Source organism: Ascaphus truei, chromosome 4, assembly GCF_040206685.1.
Source record: "Ascaphus truei isolate aAscTru1 chromosome 4, aAscTru1.hap1, whole genome shotgun sequence".
NCBI lineage: Eukaryota > Metazoa > Chordata > Amphibia > Anura > Ascaphidae > Ascaphus > Ascaphus truei.
The window spans coordinates 257,360,100-257,377,858 of NC_134486.1; the positions used below are offsets into that span (position 1 = coordinate 257,360,100).

The 17,759-nt window shown below is 40.3% G+C and overlaps 1 protein-coding gene across 1 annotated transcript in view; it reads left to right on the forward strand.

The window, feature by feature from the left end:
- The first annotated feature begins 352 nt into the window (after nucleotides 1-352).
- The window catches only part of ENPP1 (ectonucleotide pyrophosphatase/phosphodiesterase 1), a 135,692-nt gene continuing 118,285 nt past the window's right edge, over nucleotides 353-17,759 (forward strand). The window contains exon 1 of the mRNA XM_075597334.1: nucleotides 353-592. Coding sequence (XP_075453449.1) covers nucleotides 446-592 — 147 coding nt within the window. The 5' untranslated portion in view covers nucleotides 353-445. The remainder of the gene's footprint in view (nucleotides 593-17,759) is intronic.

Below are 17,759 nucleotides of genomic sequence, written 5' to 3' on the forward strand. Positions count from 1 at the left end.
AAGAAGGACAGTAGCAATGATAGAGATACAGCAAGATAAACAGCTGAAAAACAACCTAACTATATAATTTAAAGCATGATATAATTAAAAATGAAGGGAAATGCCAGTAATGGGAAAATATGACACTAAGCAAAGATGAAATGAAATAAAATTAAAGTTTTATGCAATTCAGTGGCAAAAACCTGAGAAAACAACCAGAGAAATACTGTGGGAGATGGAACACGTGTGTGTTGCCAGAAAAAGTCAGCGTTTGTGCTAATTCTCCTCCTCCTCCTCCACTCTCACACTGCTGGGGAGTGTCATGTTACACATTGTGCAGGGCAGGAGTCCAAGAGGGAGGCGTGACCGCTCTATAAACTAATGCCAAGGGACTGTGCAGGGTTCAGCCAGCGAGTAGGGGAAAGTGAGCAGCCGCCGGAGCTGCTGTAATCCTCCAGTGTTTGGCATGGACTTCGACGCGAGAAATGGGGGCACGAGTAGGGAGATGCAGGAACAGCCCATGCTGAATGCGCTGGATATGGCAGAGGATCCAGCAAGACCAGCCCCGACCACAAAGAAGAAGAAGTCCAACAAGTGGAAGGTCCTCTCTTTGGTAAGAGAAGCCACTTCAAATGCAGTACAAAGATATGCCAGCAACACGCGATCACCTATCACCCCTTTGTTTTTATTAGGGCAGTGGATTAGTTTGAGAAGGAGGTGTATCCATCGCTATGTTTCTTATGTTGTAAAAGATGTGTGTGTACATGTGTGATATTTTAGTTAATCTGTAGTTATGGCTAGTGCAGAGGTACTTAGTCCTGGATTTGACAGCTGGATTTGACAGCTATTAAACCATGGATCTGCTCAGCTCAGTTCATTCACGTTTCCTTCTGGTAAAATGCATGTGTATTAAACCAGAAGCAGTCCTATGAAATCTCATTTTGGAGTAGTATTAATTTAGCTCAAAGGTATTTATGTTAGCTGTCATCTTTTGATATCACATTCCCTTTATACATTTAGGGTCTTTGGACCAGGCTGGTCATGCCTGCGGTTGTGACAGTGCGGTTGTGAAGAAAATCTTATTATAATTTTTTTATTTATTGGCAATATATACAGAATCTTATGCAAAATAAGTAAATAATACATACTGTATGTATAATTATTTTTGAACACACTTTAAAAGGTGACATATAATTTAAGGCCATTTTAAATTAAAATGAATACCAGGGTCTTATATTTGTAGGGTAGAGTTAAGGGGAAGAATAATAGCTACTGTATATCGTTCAGAAGGTGGGGTTTGGGTCACAAGAAGAATATATTGTGTTATAATGGGAAGAGGCTATGAGAGATAAAATACTTTGTCCATTTCCACCATTATATGTCAGAGGAACATTGCATGAAGCATACATCTTCATGGGTACATATCTAAAAATTCAAGCAGCAGTCCACCCAAATAATTCTACTCTATATTTACCTGAACTGAGATCACCCTTCACCAGCACATACTGTAAAATATTGCTGTCCCAGCACTTTTTTTGATACCAGTCCAGCAGCTCATGATGGCTCATACATGAAAAGGAATACCGTGCACAATGGTGAAGTTTCTCTTCTTCGTTGTATCACTGGCAAAGACATATTTTTTTTTACCAATGGTGTCATAATTTAGGGATGCCTGGGAACCCTAGTGTTCCTACAAACCTCGGTTGGAAAAACACTACTGGACCTATAAGAAAAGGTGATGTTTGTCCATTAAAAACAAGTACAAATGTCAATAATAATTTAGGCATAGAAATGGTGTCCACACTCATTCATTCACCAGGGTACACGCCAATGCATGTTTTAAGCTGCTAATATTTTATAAGACTGGCAATTATTTATTACTTATGGGGTGTCTGCAGCTCTTCAAATTAACAAATCTTTCTGGTGCATCATGCATGTGTGAATCAAGAAAATGTGAGGAAATAGAGGAAAAAAATAAGAGGGAGCATGCATAGACAGAATTTCATCTGAATAAGCCATATATTTAGAGGAGAATATGGAGTACTTGCTAAAAAAAAAAAAAAGACTTTGAGCAGTATTTTTTATTTATTTATTAAATATATTACCAGGAAATACATTACTCTCTTTTTCAAGTGTGTCCTGGGCACAGTTATGACAATACACGGTTGCATTACATGAACAGGGTTATACAGTCAATTTACAGACATTTCATGGACAGTTAGAGATAAGATGATTATGGGCGTATGTAACAGTTGCAGACAAGGTTGAAGTAGATTAATTAATACATTATTGAATGATTGAGGACAAGTTGAAATAAATTAATATATTCATAAATTAATCAGCTAAGGTGTGCTTGCCGAGGATGAATACATAAATATGGTAATGAAAAAAAAAAATAGGAGTCTGTATGATGAATGAATGAATGAGCTTGCACAGAAAAGTTGTATGAACTAAAGGCGGTGCTGAAAGGGCCACAGTACTAACAAAAATGAATGGGTTAATGAATGAGCACCTTAAAAGATAGAATAAGAATAAATGAAATGGAGCAGGGTTCCACATTCATCATGTTAAGCTGGCGGGGTCCCATCCCTTATTTTTGGCACAGCCTCTTCCCTTTCCTGCCCCTATGTTACTTTCCAAGGCGTACTTCTTCAGTGCCAAGCAAAAACAAAATTTTTGTAATGTCCTGGGAATGCCCAGTGGCATCCCTGTAGCACACCATGAAGTCCCAGACAGTCCCTCTGTGTATGGAAGGTACATAAACTGGTGGGAGCTGCCAATGGCTGAAGGAAAGAGGGAGTGAGGAGAAGCCTACACCAGCTGAATGGAAACTAAATCATGAAAAAATAACAAAAGTATTTTTGCAAGTCCTATTTTAGGGTTTTTAAGAATTACACTGACTTGCATTTGTTACATTTCTTAACTGTTTTGCTTTACCATTCCTTTAATTAAAACCCCAAACTGATTAGTTCCTCTGAAGGAAAATTGCAGCTACTGACAAATGTAAGCATGTAGGTGCTAAATCACAAAGAAAAGGGAAAGTATCTTAAGGCATTAGACAAGAAAGGTGCATTTCATCCTCAAGCAAATGTATTTGTAAATGCATCTTTCCATTGCAGAAACAGTGAATCAGATATGATAATTATGCATAACTTCCTGCATGCTCATCAGCATACTGCCCCTTTATTATCCTGTTAAGATGCCTTTCACTCAAGTAAATTGCACTACAATCTCAGTGGGAAGGTGGTTTTACAGCATATTGAATAATGGCCTTAGGTCTCCATTGAATGTACTGAGAAGTTGACACATTGATAACCATTAAAACAGCAGTCCAAGCTGCCAATTTTTCCCCTTTTAATATGTGCATCAATACAATCGACACAATGATCAGTAATTAAATAAGTTGCCGATCGATCAATTCTCCTGTGATCAATCGGTGAAGGTTCGGCTCGGGGGTCACTAAATTGCTGTCAGTGCAGCAGAAGAGGACCGAAGATGCAAAGTTCTGTTGGGAACATCATGTGACAAGGCAGATACTAGATACAATTGGTGCACTGCTAGAGAGAGGGCAGGGCTCAAAAAGGGGATGTCAGAGCCTGTTTCAGAAGAGGAAGGGGATGTGACGTTTTAAATGGTTTCTATAGAAACAAAAAAGGCTTGTTACATTATAATACATTAAAAATGTCATTCAGAGTTTTTTTTAAAATGCTACATGTATTTTCTCATAGTACAGAACTGATTTCTTAAAAAACAAAACAAAAAAACACATAGGATATTGCTTGGTCTGCAGCTTTAACCAGGGAGAGGGGGATTGTCCCTCATTATTGTTAACAATTTTTCTCCTGGTAATGCCTCATAATCTTTCTCTGGTCCCATTTCCCTTTTTGTTTTAACTTCACAATATACACTCTGTGCACATAAACCGTCTTTTGTTCTCTCGCATGTACTTATTAGGAGATTATTTATTGATTCCAAAGCATGTAGTCTAAAATAATTTTCCCATGGTGTAATTAACACAACTGGCTTTTTATTATATTTCCAATTCCGAAAAAGTCTGTATGAGTTTCACAGCATGCAAAAAATCGTAGGTGGCGGTGCAGCTGCCTTGGAAAGAACTTGTGACCAGACTTGCAGTGAGTTAAGTTCAAAAATTTATTGGCACAAACAGAGGCAGCAAAAAAGTCCTCTTACGCGTTTCGCGTGATTACTCACGCTTTATCAAAGAGTATTTTTAACAAATCGATCGACTACATTAAATACCCCTAGTTCCTGGTTCCAACCATGACGAATCGGCACTCTCTTCCAAGGAGAGTCATCACGCCCCTTTCACGGACACTACGTCACAATTACCCAAGAGTGGCTGGATGTTTAAAGGGATATACCGCCAAAAGAGGCTTGGACTTGTCTCTCTATGGACGTATTAGCTAAGCAAAGCGATGCTAGCCCTAATAGCTATTCATGTAATGGAAACCATTAGTACAATTAACCCCTCAGCCACTGGAAAAAAAATAAGTAAAACGAATCTACATGGGGAACACAGGGACCTGGTATTTTACAACAATATACAGTATAAGTAAACTGTGCAAGGATATGTAATATATTTATAACAGAAAGAAAGATTACAATATAAATACAACACTTATAGTTTTGCACTATTACTAATACACTGTATAAAATTAAAAATCAATTAAAGTGCATTGAGAAAATTAAAATCACAAAGTTGCTGTATCTTAATCTTCACAATATAAAGAAACTAAAGAAAAAGGAGAAAATATAAAGATACACAGAAAATTAACCACCCAATTCAATATCTTTGAACATAAACACAACAATATGTAAAAAATATATACCTTGCTATACATATAACTTTGTGTCTACAAATAATCATATAATTAGATTGGGAGAGATTGTAGTAAACATCTATAGAGGAAATAGCCATTATCAATGGTATTAACATCAAATGATATTTGGCAATTAAGCTTATTTCTCTCACTAAGCTTATTTCTCTCACAGTTGTTTCCAGAGTATTTATATCACATAATGAAAAATAATAATAATAGTAAATTAAAAATAATGATCAAAGAGTTAAACAATTTATTAGAGATTTATCAATGTAGAAAATGCATGTATTGTCTCATAGTACAGAACTGATTTCTTAAAAAAAAAAAAAAACACATAGGATATTGCTTGGTCTGCAGCTTTAACCAGCTTCTGGTTATATTTTGTGTGTGGGGAGGGGGGGGGGGGGAGAGGGGGGTAGAGTAGAGGGGGATTGTCCCTCGTTATTGTTAGCAATTATTTCTCCTGGTAATGCCTCATAATCTTTCTCTGGTCCCATTTCCCTTTTTGTTTTAACTTCACAATATACTCTCTGTGCACATAAACCGTCTTTTGTTCTCTCGCATGTACTTATTAGGAGATTATTTATTGATTCCAAAGCATGTAGTCTAAAATAATTTTCCCTTGGTGTAATTAACACAACTGGCTTTTAATTATATTTCCAATTCCGAAAAAGTCTGTATGAGTTTCACTACAGAAGTCCACATGGTGAAGAGACCTGATGAAGGATCATGGGGAACCAAACATTATACATTTACGGGCTTTTACCTGGATGACCTAAACTCAGCATTTATGAACTCCTACTTTTGTTGCGTACTTGACCATATGAGATAAGTGTGACTTGTTTTTATCTTATTGAGATATTGATTAAAGCAGAAATACTACATTCTCACCCTTTTTCTTCTTATTTTAATATGCAAAGAATGTGACAAAGTATAATTCTACATTCTTACCTAAGCTGGCAATCGTTTGGAGCTCCTGTTATAAATCTGTTACAATCGTTATAGTGTTACTAACATAATGGCTGCTTCAGTCAGTGTAACATAGTAGCTACAGTGTATCTTTTATATTACTAAGGTAACATTATTTATTGTTACAGTACAACATGCTGGGAACATTGGCAACAAATTAACACAAACAGGAAAGTGTTGCAAAGATCTTGCACTGCTGGGGAGGTGTGCTAAACCTGCCATAGAAATCAAAGGATGCTTTAAAACTCATTAAAATAGCATTAAGAGTTTAATAATAATTACATGTAGCGAAGTATTATCTAATACTACAGAACTGATTTATTTAAAAATATTATAATAAGATTTCACATGTTTTGCTGCTTTAACTTCTCTCACTTTACAATTATATGGAATCCATTTTTTTTTGCTTTTACTAAAGTAATTGAAATAAATGGCATGACAATAGTTTAAGTGCCTGTAAACTGCTTTATTTTTTAGGGATAAATGTTATTTGAGACGGTTTGTATTCATCCCCTTATTTTCTGCCTTTTGCTTCTCCCTTGAAGGAGCATTCCAAGCTGGCATTTCTTTAATTAATTTTCTTAAACATAGGTTTGAAGCAGGGGGTCTCCGGAGCTAAATATCATTAATTTCAGCTCCGGCGAACCCCCTGCTTCCAGAGATACTTCCCCACGAAAGGGGTTCCGGTATCTCCTACAAGTTTAATGCTCCATGTCACATGGGCCAATAGGAAGCCACACCGGATGACACCACTGCTTCGTATTGGCTCACAGGATACAGGTACTTTGCGAAGCGGCCATTACGTGAAGCTAGTGAGCTGGAGCGGCTAGTGGCTCCTCAAACGGAGGTAAGTATCTTCGAAAGCAAGGGTGCCCCCTGTGCTCAAATTAATGGGGCTCAGCTTAATGGAGCGCACAAAGAGATGTGCACTGCCAACGAATTCACTTAGTTGAACACCACCTTAATAAAACATAACCAGTATTAACTAGTTAAAATGTAGCTGGCAGGTGGAGCAGCACTGTAGTAATAATGCCCAGGATAGAAAGTGGTAGGATACTGTGTATGACTAGAGTTAGCTAGCCACAGTCTAGCAGAAAAGTTGAGCAGCCTCTGTTGTGCAACCATGTAAAAGGATAAATGTATCACTAAATTGGTAACAATAGTATACTAGTGTTACCAATTTAGTGATCTATGTATCCAGCGTGACGTCAGCAGACGCTGACATTGATCTGCTTTAGGCTGTGGCCCCGCTTGCACTGACCGCGCTCATGCTTGAGAGCGGTGACGTCACCAGCTCTCCAAGCATGAGTGCCAGGTGTCCCGGCTATTTCGCAAGAGCGTGCGGGGGGGCATTGCAGGCAAGTTGAGCGCGCTGGTAAATTACATTTTTTTGGTTTACTCAAGAGTCAAGCTTGAGTGAGCGTGCATGCCGGTGCACCAGTGCGCGCGCTCCACATGAGCGGAGACTTGCATATATACATTCATGTAATTAAAAGCGGCAAGCACCACGTGCTCAGCACGGTCAGCGCCAGCGGGGACGCAGGCTAAGTGGGCTCTGGTGGTTTCTCCCCGAGTTATAGGGTTTAGCAGGTGGGATATATAAGTCAGCAAGTGTTCAAGATTTATCCCCTTAGCTACTTCTACCTGATATTTGGATTAACTTTTAGTTTGCCTCCGTACATTGGGGCATTTCAGTAATAATTGGGGTACAGCTGCCTGCTTAATTCAGCAGTCCTCAGTCTCTACCAACCATATAAGGCATATACTGATACTAATAACCTAGTTAGTGTTATAAACTTCCTTGTCTTGTGGTGTGCACTGCAAAGGCTGCATAATGTGTGTGCTACAGTATATTGTGGCTAGCCAACTTGTGTGATTCATTGTATCTGATCAGTATCCATTCTGTGCATTATTACTATTATTACATTATTACTAAAGAATAACTAAGATATAGCATCTTTCTGTTGCAAGAAACCATATGCGGCCCGTAATATAGTATTCTGGATCCAGGGTCATGTCTGGAGGTATGAATGAACCCAGCTAACTTCAACTCAGCCCTCTTCCCAAAACACAACAAGTCCTGTATATTTTCTTCACTTTATTTAGGGAAAGCAGCAATAAAGACAGGCACTTGTGGATGAGATGTTTGTGATGGAATAATGTCTCTCTGTGGGTGCTTGGTAGTAAGGGCAGGTGAAAAGGATGAGGCCCTGCCAGTAGAGCAAATTACAGAAGGTACTCACTCAGCCAGTGTTGAAGGTGGAAAAGGAAGTGCCAGTGTATTCTGGGTAGCAAGATATCATGGGGACAGACTATCTGTCAGCAAGGCAGAGGGGGAGAAGGTAGACTAGCCCATTCTGATAGAAAGGCTGAGGTTGCTGTAGCAACTCACTGGCATAAGCAGACAGGGATCGCAACACTGTGTGTGTACAGAGCAAAATACATGCAGCTGGAATGAGAATGTGACAAGCAGAAGCTGCAAAGGAAAGGGGGGGGGGGGTGAAACAGATGTGGTTCTTGTTCCATGACACATAGTGTGTGTGCGCGAGCCTGTTCGAATTCCAGTGTTCACTTTGGGAAGATTATATAGCTGCATTTCATACTTTATTTGATCCAATTCTATATTTCCATTACTAATATATTTATTACTAAGTTGCTTCCTTGAATGTTGACACATCCAATACCCTAGCAGTTATAAAGATTGTTAAGTGCAGCATGAATAAAGGCTTGGGATAACAGACCAGTGTAAGATTTATCTCTGTTCATAGCTTTATTTCTGTACTCAAAGCACAGAGTAACAGTAAGGTAAAGAAACTGGATTCTTCACAAGTCACTGACATTACATTTTATACATTGTATATATCCTGACCTTTTCTTCTAATCCATCCTGGTATTCTCTCACATCTGGATACTAATACTTTTGCTGTTGTACTAAAGAACTGTATCTGACTTCTGACACCCATAAGCTTAATCATGGTAGGGATCATTCTGCGAAATGATCTCTGACCCCCAAAACATTGACCAGGGTGGGGATTATTATAATTGGAATGTTAATTTAGTATCCACTCTGATTAGTGAGATCAGTTGTTCAAAAACAGACGAGTTAAAAAGCATAGTACATATGCTAGCCTAGGCCTGTCAAACTCAGAATAGCTTTGGGGCCAACTCTTAAGTCCAACAGCAAGACTTGGGCCGCACAATAACAGCAGCTGAAGGATAAAATAAAATATTCACTATAACCTACACATACACTTCTTTTCTTGAGCGTTCCTTTATAAAATATGTCAATGTCACTAGTATCTCTCAGCCTTGTGCAGGGTGGCAATTGGAGGGATTGGGTGTGAGGGCGATCGGACTCATCTGCTCACACTCTTGGTCCTAGCATCTGTGTGTGTTTGTGTGTGTATGTGTACATGTACGTAAAACAGAAGTGTATGCTTCATAGTGTAAAAAACGATGACATAATGTAGATACATGTATTCGAAGGGTAAAAATCACTCACAAAGGGATATAAAGACAGCATGTAGAGAAAATCTCAAAATCACCAGCCTGAACATCTCCAGGTTGAGAAACATTCAGAAATCCTTTCTTGCAAAGTCCATGTGGTTCCAGATTGTAATGGTGTCTCCGTAGCAGGGATGTAAGAAATACAGAGTTGTATTTCACCTTCTTTTTGGCGAAGTGTGACACAGAAATGCAAATACACGAGAATATGAAAAATATTGTATTGATGTATTCACAACCTGCTCCTGCCAGGTAGGATGTTTTGAAGCCCAGAGTAGTGTGGAAGGAATTTTCTTATAGGTCAGAAGGGTCACATGGTTCTGTCAGTATAAGTGTCTGCCAGGATTGCAGAGAAGGGAGCAGACCCAAGTAGTTGAGTCCTGACACTGTGACTACTATAAAAAAAAAATGAACTTTGATCCGACCTGGCATTACAAACAGAAATTGACTCTGTCTTGTTGATGGGTCTACACAATGGGTGGACCTTGGAAGAGACCAAGTCTTTCTTAAGCCAATCACACCCTATTGTTCTGATTCTGTACAGATGGAACATGATTGATTAACATTTTATCTGCAAGGAAACTGCAGCTTAATTGAGGCTGGACCAAGGCCCAAATGCATTTTCCCACGCCCAAAAGTCTAGTCCACTAATTTCCCATCAGGATTAAAACTGGGGGTCCCTACTTCTGAATGCTTTATAGTTTAAGTATCTGTTGATCAGCAAGAGTCTGATTCAGAAGCAGCTGAAGATAGTGTGGTTCAGCTTTGGAGGATTCCTTGGTTCCTGTCATGTTAAAAAGTAAAAGAGGAGAGAGTTACCATCTCTGGAGGATTGCCTGGTTCCTGTCCTGTTAAATAGTAAAAGGGGAGAGAGTTACCATAGTTAGAGGGAACTGCTGCTTTAAATTGGTGTTTCTTTAGTCTCCTATAGAAAATTACCCGTTATTAAACACTTGGTTTATTTCTTAGAAGAACTAGAAATAATACAATTTTGTAGATTATATATTTTTGTGCTTAGATTATTTAGAGTAATACCGTATGCTTGTAGTTTGGGAAATAAAATCCCAGAACGAATTGCAATGACAGAGGGATGATTTGTATATTGTGGCTGTTACTGGGTCATGATACAATGAAAATCAGGACTGGGACAATTCTAGACCAGGTTACACTTTAGAAAGTACAGGGTAGGAAGGAAGGGAGAAGGCGTTGTTCTTTGTGAAGAACAAAATATAGGCTACTTTAGTGCAAGGTATTTTAGAAACATTTTGGGTAACGCTAGAAACTGCTGAGATGGTTGTTATACATACTGGGATGGTCTACAGATCTCTAGGTCATATGAGGAATTGGATAGGGTGTTAATAGAAGACATCACTAAGGTGTCAATGAAAGAAGAGATAATCATTATGGGAGAATTCAGTTTGCCAGATATGGACTGGCATGTCTCTGTTTCAGGTTCAGAAAAAGAGACAACGGCACTCCAGTGGACATAGAAAAGGTTTGTAAAAGGTGATATAAAATACGGATTGACGTTTCGGACCTAGTGGGAGCTCTTTCAAGATGTAAAACATATACAAATGTGCAGCATGTATGTACACGTAGTCCTCATTATCAAACATTTCACTTTACAACGAATGGCATATCCAACGCTTTACAATGCAACTCTATGGGCCATTGTTCGACTCCGGAATGCGTTATCCAATGCTCACCGCCATTGATTAACATGGGACTCACTTTACAACGGTTTCACTATCCAACGCTATTTCCAGAATGATTCCATTGGATAACCGTGGACTGCCTGTATGTGTGTGTATGTATATATATGTGTATGTGTGTGTGTATATATATATATATATATATATGTATATGTATATGTATGTATGTGTATATATGTATATATATATATATATGATCATACAGCTATATTTGCATATTTGCTTTCCTGTGGAGGGTTTTTGTCACTTTTTTTACTCACCATAACTTAACTCAGTATTATGGTATAGCCTATCCCATAGCCTCTTTTGCATACCCAGTTAAAATCAACCCCACACTGATGAGACCCATGAAGGTCGAAACAGCTGTCTGTGGGTGGTTTTCTGGGTATGCACCTTAACCCTGGCTGTGCTCAAAGCTGTGACCATGCAGCAAGCTTAAGCCTATAGGGAACCATGTTAAAAATGGTTATTGAGGCAAAAAGTGACACTGTGTGCTCATTTGCATGTCATTTCCCAGAGTCCCTTGCTGCAGTGGAAGTGCTGTATGCTGGGTGATAATGGGGAAAGGCGTGGTAGCAGACCTGCCTAAGACATGCAGATGAGCATACAGTTGTATTTGCATATATATATATATATATATATATATATATATATATATATAATCTTAGGTTATTGCAGCAATATCATGAAATTGTTATACCCTTCTATCTATCTGAATTTTAGTACAATTGTAGCCTGTTACTCTGGCATGTACATTTATACGTGACATAATTTTGGATATACCTGTACATTACCTACCATTTCTGTGACTCAAGCTATATGTTATAACTTTGGATGCGCCACCCTAGAAGACTGATGTCCGACATAATATCTGTACACATAACCACATAAAAATATTACGAAGGGTATACCACTTAATAACACTGTATGTCATGTTATGGGAACTCTTTGGATTTAAATGGGATGTTTTAGTCTTGGTCTTCCCACATATGACAGTTCTGATGCTGCCACTATTCCTGTCTTTGTTTGTCTGACACATCTGTGTGGGTCATGTGTGCTTGGTTATATGTTACACTATATGGTTGACCTAACTTTATTTGATCAGTTACATATGACTATTTATGATACGAGACCCCAGTTGGCTCTTTATCTCTCTGTATACCACATGTTTTGGCTAGGGCTAACACGGGATGCACACCACAGAGAGCTGTGATACTGCGACAACTGCACACTTTGATCATTCAGAGTACCAGCAGGGGTGACTGATTAGATGTATGTGTTATGTTCTTCTGTTCGAACTGCTTGACATGTTTAGAATTTTAGATTCAACACTCTTTACGTATTGTTGTTTTTGGATTCATAAACTAAGATGTGTCTTTCTACACTAACTGATACCAGCTTATATCTGCTTTTTCAGCTGTTTATAGTTATAATGTGTTACTAAAAGTATCTGGTATTCACTACACCATGCAGCGTTTAGCATACAAGGTTACACATAGTTTGTTTATCCAATAGTCTGACGCGTTAGTTATTCAGACGTTTTGACACGTAGCTTACTTATTTCTTCTTCTTTTTTTTATATATACACTACACACACTACAGTCGCACAGCCCATACTACCTACTTAGGTGTTGGTATTTAGATTATATACGGTTCCCCTGTGTAGAGCAATCTGCTATGGTGCACGCACAGGTTGCTTTACTTTAAATCTTAATTGTTTTGTCAATACTGCTCCAATGGAGGCGTGTACTGTATGGTGTAGGTTTGCTGTGAAGCTTATTTGTATATATACTGCACATTTGTATACGTTTTGCATCTTGACAAAGCTTCACACTAGGACCGAAACGTCGATCCGTGTTTTATATCCACTTTTATAAACCCTTTTCTAAGTCCACTGAGTGCCGCTGTCTCTTTTTCTGCATGCTATGCCCAGCTTCCCCTGGGCTCCGTGCACCCGTGAAAGTTTTCCGCTGAGTATGTAAGTCCACAAAAAACCTAGGCTCCTAAACAAAGAAGAAAGAGGTATCTTCACTCCTGCAGAAAAACAAGCACACGGGATCAAGGGCTTTTGAGCTTTTCACGACCATTCTAACCACCCGTTCCCACAAATAGTTTCTGGTACTTCCCTGTAAATTGTCCAAGTCTTTATAATAGTAATCCACACAGAGATCGGTTTTTGTTAGGGTCAACAGGTTCTTATCTGCCTTCAAATTCTATTTTTTGTTTTGTTTTGTGTTTTCAATGCAAAATTTTAAGAGTGTGGCCCATATTTACTAATACACCTTACGACAGATGGAGAAACGCTATGGAAAAGCACGACTTAGTAAATATGGGCCTGTACATTTAAAAATATTTGATTGGAGTTCAACATTTTCTTGGAAAAATAGCAGAACAGTAGCAAGCTGATTTTATCCAAGGTCATAACTAGAGCTGTGCCAATGTCTTCACATTTTCTCTTCAATATCGCAAACGTTTACATTAGTGTGCGTAAATACACTTACTGTAGGTGCAACATTTTGCCAGAGACCTGAAAAAGGGTTACCCGAAGTTTGTAAAGCTGGAAATCTGTTAAGAGCCATGGGACCTGATGCTATTCGCTTTTGTGTTGGAATTTGTAATGTACATTGGCTTTTAATTTTTGCGAAATTGGCTGTTTATGCAAAATTTTGTGTGAGAAATTTTTTCCTGGAAATCTTACCTGACTCACAAAGTGAAGTGAAAGAATTGCACATTTGCAGATAGTACTTTGATTTTCAAGTTTGTGCTAAAGTGAGATTGGATAATAAGATATTAAGATTCCAAAAAACATTGAAGTAGCATGACATTTTTTTTAATGCTCAGACATTTTAATGCGCAAACATTCTGTCTATTTACATTGATTAATAAGAGCTTGGGGTTTAACCGGTGTCACAGGTTTTATTTAAATTTTTTGTAAGAACTCTTTTTTTTCCCTTCCTTTTCTCTATCCTAATTATAAATGCTTCAGCAGTTTTCTGTTTTGGATCAATAATGACATAATATAACCCACAAAAATATCTGAAATTGTCATTTTATGAAACCTGCTTGATAACGTAACCTGGATCACGGCCATTTTGTAACTGCTGCAGAATTCTATCCTTAGTCAGATAAAGTCACCTACTGTGTAAGCTTCTAAAACGCCATGTGATGTTTATGTAACAAATGTTTTTTCGTGTCTTCATTTGCAAAGCACTTTATGGAACATTATGGAATGATGAGGTCTTGTAAGGAATCGGGGAGCGCGTCCCCCGGGGCGCACTGCCTCCTTACCTGATGTCTTGCACAACCCTGCTGGAGGTTTCTATATGTCGCAAAGTCTGGCTCAGCCCCACGCTTGCGACGCACATCAGCATCGCGCGGCACATACACGTGACGCATGTGCACCGCTCCCAAGCTGCGTGTCCACTTTCTTAATCATGCCCACCTGTCTCCTGTGTCTCTCCTATCTTTGCCTCCGCGGAGGCCGTGCCTCCACTACTCCCCCTCTCCTCATTGGTCATGCTCTCCCATATATGCTCAGCTATGCTACTTGCACTTTGGCTGAGCATAGTTCCAGTTAGCACTGTCCTCCCACTTCCTGGTTCCTTGTCCTGCCTTGTCTCCTAGCTCCTTGTTTCAGATTGACCTCCTGTGTACCGACCCGGCTATTACTTTGGACTCCGCACTTCTGTCTTACCGATCTGACTTACCTCTGAACTTCCGCATCTCTCCAATCCTGACCAAGGCTTACGGACCTCTACGCTTCTACTGGCTACAACCCCTGACCACGGCTAAACGAACACTGACCATTCTACCGGCTACCCATCCCCGGCAAGTACATAACCATTCTACTCTCTCCAATCCTGACCCGGCTGCCTGACCATCCACACTCCAGACATGCCCCGTGGCTGTGGGTGGCGTTTATACCCATTCCCACCTCAGTACCGGGGTCCCGCATTGTTTGTGGTGAGCACAGCGTTACAGATCTTTAGTATAGTAATGCTACTCCCTGATGAAGTGGATACAACCACAGAACGCATAGGGGTGCTGTTGTGCTGCTTTCACTTTTTTGTCCCATTGCCTATTTTATATTGAACCCATATGGTTGTGATTCTACTCTGTTGAGGAGGGAAGGAATTATTTACACCGAGACAATCTATTAGTCGCTTGGGTTTAGATAAACAAAGATAGGATGGACATCACTTCTGGTTCTTGCTATGGAGGAGGCTGAGAATAACGTCACCGGTATCCCGATCAGAGCGACGAGAATACCTTCAGAGCTGATATAGTTGATAATCGATTTATATTCATTTTTTTGTAAGGGCAAGGTGTTTCTCCTAATATTAGTAAATCTTATATACAGTACCTCACTATGCTGTTTTTTGTTCTTCTGGTTGTTAGAAATATTTCAAGGACTGAAGAAATCCTTCTTGGAGCTGCATCTATTTGATTATTTGATGATCATCACTTTTTCTTGTTTGTCTTTTTGGATTTTATATGGACATTCTCATTCAAGTAGTTTGTTATTTATATTAGAGCTGTAATCACAGTTTTGTGATTAGCACCGTTTTCCTTGATATAACTTTGGTGTACTGTATATGTATGTCGGTGTATAAATGTGAAAAAAGAAAACAATGGAGCAGTCAATGTAATGCCTAGTTATGTTATGATCACTGGATACAGGGCTGCCAACAAAAATCATTGGGCCTAGGACAAAGTTAAGAAGCAGGCTCCACCCTCGGCCCACTAGGGTGTAGGGGAAGGTGTTAGACTGGGAGGGAGGCAAAAGGAGGTATGGGCATGGGGGAATGGCAGAGGGGCTTACAGAGGTAGGAGTTATATGGAGGTAATGTTCTGAGGTGGGGTTAAGGAGTTAATATACTGGGCGAGGGGGGGGGGGGCTGGAGAGAGAATATGGGCTTGAGGGTAGGGAGCATAGTGCACTGAGGGGCCGTACATGGGCCTTCTGGGGCCTTCCGAAAGTGGGGCCTAGGCTAGAGGGAAGGCTGCCAGTGAACGGGAGAAGCCTACAGTTTCAGAAAGGTATCTGTGGCCTAAAGGGGCAGCGGCTAGCAGAGGGGAGGTGTGGGCTATAACGGTATGGTCACCGGCAGGGGGACCAGGTCCCTTAACTGACCAGTCCCTAGACCGCAGTCCCAGCTTCTGCCTCCTGCCGCTGGTGGCCCTGACTGGATAGATGGTGGTGCAATTTCCTGTGATGGAGAAAGTGGAGGTGGGGCCTGGTGAAATAGCAAGATCCTAAGTTTAGTTCTGAAAAGAAGAATGAAGGACATGAGACTGCGCTGAAGCAGGGATGTTCTATCCAGGATATTGGAAATACAGAGAGATTCTCTGAACTCTCATGAGGCCGATACCCCCCAACAGAAACAGATAAGTGCTAAACATTATATTGTTGTGCCTATAAACTGTGTATATCGTTTATATATAATAGTACATGTTTTGAGGTGGAACCAGCTTAACTAGCCACCCAGTTAGAAAGGGCTGGAGCTGTGGTGTTGTTAGACTCCTATGAAGGAGTAGGTGTTCCTTTTATGATTTGTTTTTGCCTTAAAGGGACGGTGGGCCTGTTATTGTATTATTTAACCCCTGTAAATAAACCCTGTGTAGTGAAGTACAAAGTTTGTGCCTTAATCTGGGACTAAAGATTCTGCGACATGATGCAGACATCACAATATATATATAAAACAGAAATAGCTGTGTTACTCCAGTTGCGGAAGAGAGGAGAACTCTCCAAAGCTTGTCCTATAACATACCTTTTTTATTTGGACTAAGAATTTATCATCTAATACTGAAATATATATTTATTTTTACAGGGGTTAAATAATACAATAACAGGCCCACCGTGCAGAGTGTTTTGTTGGTGTGTGTGTCTGCAGTGTGTGGGTTTACAGGGGGCTGCAGTGCGTGTAGGTTGGGGGCTTCTGGTATGTGTTTTGTGGATGTAGAGGTGGCACAGACTGTTTTTGTTGGTTTGTGTTTGTGTTTGTGTGTGTGTGTGTGTGTGTCTGAAGCGTGTGTTTTGTGGGTGCAGAGGGGTGGCTGCAGTGTGTTTTGTGGGTGGAGGAGGGGTGCAGAGTGTTTTGTGTGTGTTTGCAGTGTGTGTCTGCTATGTGTGGGTTTGCAGTAAGTGTAGAAGGGGGCTGCTGGTGTGTGTTTTGTGGATGTAGAGGGGATCACAGTCTGTTTTGTTGGGTTGTGTTTCTGCAGTGTGTTTTGTGGGTGTAGAGGGGGGCTACAGTGTGTGTGAGTGGGTGGAGGAGGGATGCAGTGTGTTTTGGTGTGTGTGTGTCTGCAGTGTGTCTTTGTGGGTGTTAAGAGGGGCTGCTGTGTGTGTTTTGTGAGTTTGTGTGTTTTGTGAGTGTAGAGCAGGGGTGCGCAAAGTGATTATTTTTGGGGGCGCGGACTTCACCTACTTTTCCTCGGTGTCGGGTCGCACTGGCAAACATGGCAAATGACGCTGCGGGCTCGTGATGTGCGCGTCGCCACAGCAACACGCGTCAAATGACGCTGTGGGGATCATGTGACGTGACTCTGGACATCATTTGACGCTGGATATTGGATAAGGGGGGGGGGGGTGCGAGCATAGGGGCAGGCAGGGGGTGGGGGAGGGGGTTTGCAGCACAGAAAGTTTGCGCGCCCCTCGTGTAGAGGGTAGAGGAGGACTGCAGTGTGTTTGTGTGTATAGAGGGGGGGCTGCAGTGTGTGTGTGTGTGTGTGTGTGTGTATAGAGGGGGCT